General features: G+C 36.6%; 1 protein-coding gene across 1 annotated transcript; it reads left to right on the forward strand.

The window, feature by feature from the left end:
- Window positions 1–2,223: 2,223 nt before the first annotated feature.
- On the forward strand, window positions 2,224–3,766 carry LOC127122436 (uncharacterized). Its single transcript, XM_051052776.1, has 3 exons — window positions 2,224–2,372; window positions 2,859–3,111; window positions 3,185–3,766. Exons 1-3 carry the CDS (start codon window positions 2,224–2,226, stop codon window positions 3,764–3,766), a joined length of 984 nt encoding a protein of 327 aa, XP_050908733.1.
- The last annotated feature ends 1,780 nt before the right edge of the window (window positions 3,767–5,546 follow it).

A 5,546-nucleotide genomic window follows, 5' to 3' on the forward strand; every position in this document is an offset into this window, starting at 1 on the left:
AAATCATAAAAGCATAGATTGATAGCGTGAAAATGCATCATGTTTTTAGACCCGTTTCGCCATGGCCATATGGTGTTCGCCATGGCACCAGAATACGTCATCCTCTTCGGTAAATCTCATGGCGACTGCCATGAGCCTTGTTGCGACCGCCATTTGGCTTCAGTAACAGAATACGTGGAAGTGGGTTGGACTCACTCCTTCCCACTTCCCTACTTTTCCACAACTACCTTGGAATGTGAATGAAGAAGTTTCACAGTGTTGTAGCTCTATATAAGATGCTCCTGTTCGTAGTTTTCGATATCCGAAGATATAGGTGAAGCGTTGCTGGTTTAGTTTGAACACAAATTATATTTTCAAGTGATAATAAATCGATTGAGCGATTACTACGAACAAGTCTTAGGATTTGCTTGTACTCTTGGATCAACAATCTTGTTGTTACAATTGAAGTTTATTCCAGTTCCATTTTTACTTCCAATCCCGCATTTATTTTCGCGCATTTAGAGGTTCTTTATTATATTTCTTTATTATTATTATTGTTATCACGTTCCATAACTGTTTAAGCATGTTGTTTTCAATTGCAATTACTATGTTTTATTTGTTTTCAATTAACTTCATGTCTAGCTAAACTGTTTTGAGTCCAGTTTGTGAGGACCGTCATTTCCGATGGGATTCAGTGATGCAATTGGTTTAAGGAATTTATTAAATTCTATTTTGGTATTTGTTTCTAAGTTAAATTAATACTATTTGTCATGAGAGTGAGAATTAATTAAGGTTCTAGCCGCCATTGTGAGAGCGTGGGGGTTGAACTAGATAGTAGGAACCCGACATCGACCCTAAAGAGGGCAAGAGCATTTTAGGCATCGATTAGGACTTGTTCAATTTTCAAAATATGTTCCTTAATTAAAATGGGCGAACGAGAGAAAAATCTCATGATTAAGGAGTGTGGCTTTATTCAATAGCGCGAGAGTGTGAGGTTTAGTCTTTAAACTGATATTTTCTACTGAGCACGATTTAGCCGTAAGTCTGAGTCAATATGTTGCTGAGTCCTTGAGATGTGCAAAAGCCACATTCTGGACTCTCTTTCTCTCTTTATTATCATATTTTCTAAGTTAACTTTAGTTCCAGTTTTTATTCGTTTAATCAAAGAAATCATTTGCCTTAGCTTTACATAGCAACGATAGATAAAATTAGTTTGATTACTAGTCTCTGCGGGTTCAATATTTTTTAAAACTAAGCGATAGACTGTGCGCTTGCAGTTAGTAATCCGACAGACTTATATAATCACGCGATCAAGTTTTTGGTCCCATTGTCGGGGACTAATTTAGTCATATGATTTCGGTGTTGTGTAGTATAGACTAAGGCAACTTTTATTTTATTTACCCTTCTAAACCGTCAATTGTATGCCAAGCACTCGCTCATAAGGTGAAGAGTTAGAATAACCAGTTAACAAAAGTCGAGCATTTTATTAACTTAAAACACAGAATTCACAAATTCCGAATTAAGTATAATCTTCCTTTTCCAAAACCAAAATCAAAATCTGAACCAGTTATGGCTAAAGGACCACAAAACTGTTCTCTTAATTATGTTGTTCGTTCATAGGAGGAACCACACAACAACATTGCTTCCCCTGCCATCAAACGATACAATTTCGAATTAAAACCTTTGTTGTTGTCAGACGTACAATAGAACCAGCTCTATGGTAGTCCTATAGATGATCCGAACCTCCATTTATTAGTGTTTATGCACTACGCAGACACAGTAAAAACGAATGGTGTCATCCCCGAAGCAATAAGACTATGTCTTTTCCCTTCTTCTCTAAGAGATAGAGCGAGAGCTTGGCTCCAGTCTCTACTATCCAACTTTGTCACTACATGGGATGAGTTGAAGAAAGTTTTCTTCGCATCATATTTCCCACTAAGCAAGACTACTATGCTAAGAGCCCAAATCAACGGATTTAGGCGGAAAGACAATGAATCTATCTTCAACGTTTGGGAGAGATACAAGGACATGATGATACTTTGTCCACACCATGGACTTAAGCAATGGCTAATTATCCATACTTTCTATAATGGTCTTCTGTAGAACACTAAGATGAATTTAAACGCTACAGTTGGTGGCGTTTTAATGGACGAACCTTATGAAGACGCATACCAACTCATTGAAAACATGGCGAAAAAACATTTCCAATGGGGAGGTGAGTGAACTTCTACAGAAAAACCAAGTATGAAGACCGGAATGTACGAAGTCAATGGCATAGACCACGTCAATGCTAAAATGGATGCTCTTACTCAAAAGACTGAGAACTTAAACATAACCCCAACAGCTGGAATAGCTGTTGTGGCTCCCAACTCCGAATTATGCGGAACTACTGGGTAGACTAATGTTGAATGCCAATTATTGGCTAGTATTCCCACTGACCAAGTAAACTATGCCCAAGGAAATCCATATTCCAACACCTACAATCCTGGCTGGAGAAATCATCCAAACTTTTCTTATAAAAACAAAAATGCTTTGTTCGCATCAAACCCAACACCTGATGTACCTCTAGGTTATCAGAAAGGAGCCCATGCTGCTCTACAAGCACCTAGGAAGTCAAATCTCGAACTCATGATAGAAAACTTCATGAACGCCCAAGTTCAACAAATCAAAGATTTTGCTAATCAAAATGCTCACACGAGTGAGTTGATGAAACAAATGTCGAGTAAGCTTGATGTTATGGCTACCCATAACAAAATGTTAGAAACCCAAATTTCTCAAGTAGCCCAACAACAAGCAGCAACAATAACCCCAACTGGAGCATTTCCTGGTCAACCTCAACGAAATCCAAAAGGTCATTCTAACGCTATCATGCTATGAAGTGGGAAGAAATTAGATGGACCAGTTAACCCAAGACTTCAAAACCCAATCGTGTATCAAAAATCTAGTAAAGCAACTAAAACGGTAACAACCGATGATCAACCAGAAGAACAAAAGGATAAAGGAGAGGAAAACAAAAAGGAAGATGCCGTAGAGAAAGAAAAACCTTATATGCCTCCGCTACCATACAAACCACCTATACCTTATCCTCAAAGACTTGCTAAGTCTAAAAATGAAGGGAAATTTAAGAAATTCGTAGAACTTTGAAACAACTGAATATCACTATACTTTTACATAAGTTATTGCATAAATTCCCTCATATGATAAGTTACTTAAAGATATCTTATCTAATAAGAACAAGTTTGAGGATAATGAGACTGTTACACTTACTATGGAGTTGCGCGCTGTAATCCAGAATAACATGCCTCCTAAGCTAAAAGATCGAGGTAGTATTTCCATACCTTGCTTAATCGGAAATTTTGTCATAGATAAAGCTTTATGTGACTTAGGAGCCAATGTTAGTTTAGTGCCCTTATCCATATGTGAAAAACTCAAATTAGGAGAAGTAAGACCGACGAGAATGTCTCTTCCACTAGCTGACTGTTTTGTTAAATTTTCAGTAAGTATGCTAGAGAACATCCCCGTTCATATAGGTCAATTCTATATTCCCACCGACTTTATAATAATGGACATAAAGGAGGATTCCAACATCCATATCACTTTAGGAAGACCCTTTTTGGCCACTGCTGAAGCTATCATAGATGTGAAGAAAGGAAAGCTAACCTTTGAGGTTAAGGAAGAAAAAGTTGAATTTATTATATCACATTTCTTAAAGGCACCAACTATAGAATATTCGTGTTGTTTCCTAGAAGTCATCGAAGAATTCATTAGAGAAATGGAGATGGAATGATCTAAGTACACTGAAGTACTAAAGATTCCAACAACTCCTATATCTGAAGAAGAAAATTTGCGTGAGCCATACGTAGATGACAGTATAAGGGAATGTTTAGCACTAACTCCTAATCATATGCCTTTCCCAAAGAAACCTGGCGTATAACTTAAAAAATTACCCAAAAATTTACGGTATGAATTCCTAGACACAAAGCTCGGAAGACTAGTAATAGTCAACGCAGACTTAGGACATATAGAAACCGAGAAATTACTACATGTCTTAAGAAAATACCCTACAACTCTAGGCTATAACATCTCAGATCTTAAAGGAATAAGTCCCTCTATATGTATGCATCGCATTATGCTAGAAGAAGGTTGAAAAACCTCTAGAGAACACTAGAGGAGAATCAACCCCATCATGAGTGATGTAGTCAAAAGAGAGGTACAAAAAGTATTAGAAGCATGAATTATATACCCGATATCCGACAGTCAATGGGTCAACCCAGTGCATGTCGTGACTAAAAAGGGAGGTGTTACAGTTGTTAGTAATAAAAAGGGAGAATCGGTAGCAAAACATACTCAAACTGGATGGAGAATGTGCATTTACTATAGGAAGTTAAATAAAGCCACTCGTAAGGATCATTTTCCTCTACCTTTTATCAATTAAATGCTTGAACGATTGGTTAAACATTCTCACTTCTTCTATTTATATGGTTATTCAAGATTTTTTCAGATTCCTATTCACCCTGATGAACAAGAAAAGACTACCCTCATCCTTCCTTATGGTACATTCACCTAGTGACGAATGCCATTTGGACTATGTAATGCTCCTAGAACATTTCAAATATGCATGATGTCGATCTTTGCTGATTTTATAAATGATATAATGGAAGTATTTATGGATGACTTTTCTATTTGTGGGTAGAGTTTTGAAGGATTTCTATCGAACCTAGAAATGGTACTTGAAAGATGCGTGAAAGTTGATCTTGTACTAAATTGGGAAAATTCCATTTCATGGTCCGATAAGGAATTGTACTTGGACATATCGTCCTCGATAAAGGGATTGAAGTAGATAAAGTTAAAATAGAAATCGTTGAAAACCTTCAACCTTCGAAAATCATTAGATAAATACATAGTTTCCTAGTACACGCCGATTTCTATCGACGATTCACTAAGGATTTCTCTAAAATAACCAAACCACTAGCTGTATTATTAATGAAATACACTGAATTCATCTTCGATAAATGCTTAGAAGTGTTCAAACATTTGAAAAATGCTCTTATTACCGCACCTATTATGCAACCACCTGATTGGAGTATACTGTTCGAAATAACGTGTGACGCTAGTGACTATGTCGTAGGCGCAGTCATAGGATAAAGAAAAGACAAAAAGGTTCATGCGATTTAGTACGCAAGTAGAACCTTAGACCATGCGCAAATGAACTACGCTACAACAGAAAAAGAACTCTTAGTCGTCGTGTTCGCATTAGATAAATTTTGTTCTTACTTAGTAGGAGCAAAAATAATTGTCTATACTAACCACGTTACAATTAGGTACTTATTAAGTAAAAAAGATGCTAAATTGAGACTCTTAAGATGAATTATGCTCCTACAGGAATTCGATTTAGAAATTAAAGACAAGAAAGACACCGAAAATGTAGTAGTTGACCACCTCTCTAAAATTGAGGATATGAAACCTGAACAAGTGCCTATCAATGACGATTTCCCTTATGATCGACTTGTAACCTAGTTAGGAAATAACATAACTGAATGCTCTTTAACTTATAATGATACAAAAGC

Source organism: Lathyrus oleraceus, chromosome 2 (assembly GCF_024323335.1).
Source record: "Lathyrus oleraceus cultivar Zhongwan6 chromosome 2, CAAS_Psat_ZW6_1.0, whole genome shotgun sequence".
Classification (NCBI taxonomy): Eukaryota; Viridiplantae; Streptophyta; class Magnoliopsida; order Fabales; family Fabaceae; genus Lathyrus; species Lathyrus oleraceus.

Coding starts and splice junctions, on each gene's coding strand:
- LOC127122436 (XM_051052776.1), top strand. CDS start 2,224: ATGAAGACCGGAATGTACGAAGTCAATGGCATAGACCACGTCAATGCT. Junction 2,373..2,858: donor GAATTATGCGGAACTACTGG/GTAGACTAATGT, acceptor CATGCTATGAAG/TGGGAAGAAATTAGATGGAC. Junction 3,112..3,184: donor AAGGGAAATTTAAGAAATTC/GTAGAACTTTGA, acceptor TCATATGATAAG/TTACTTAAAGATATCTTATC.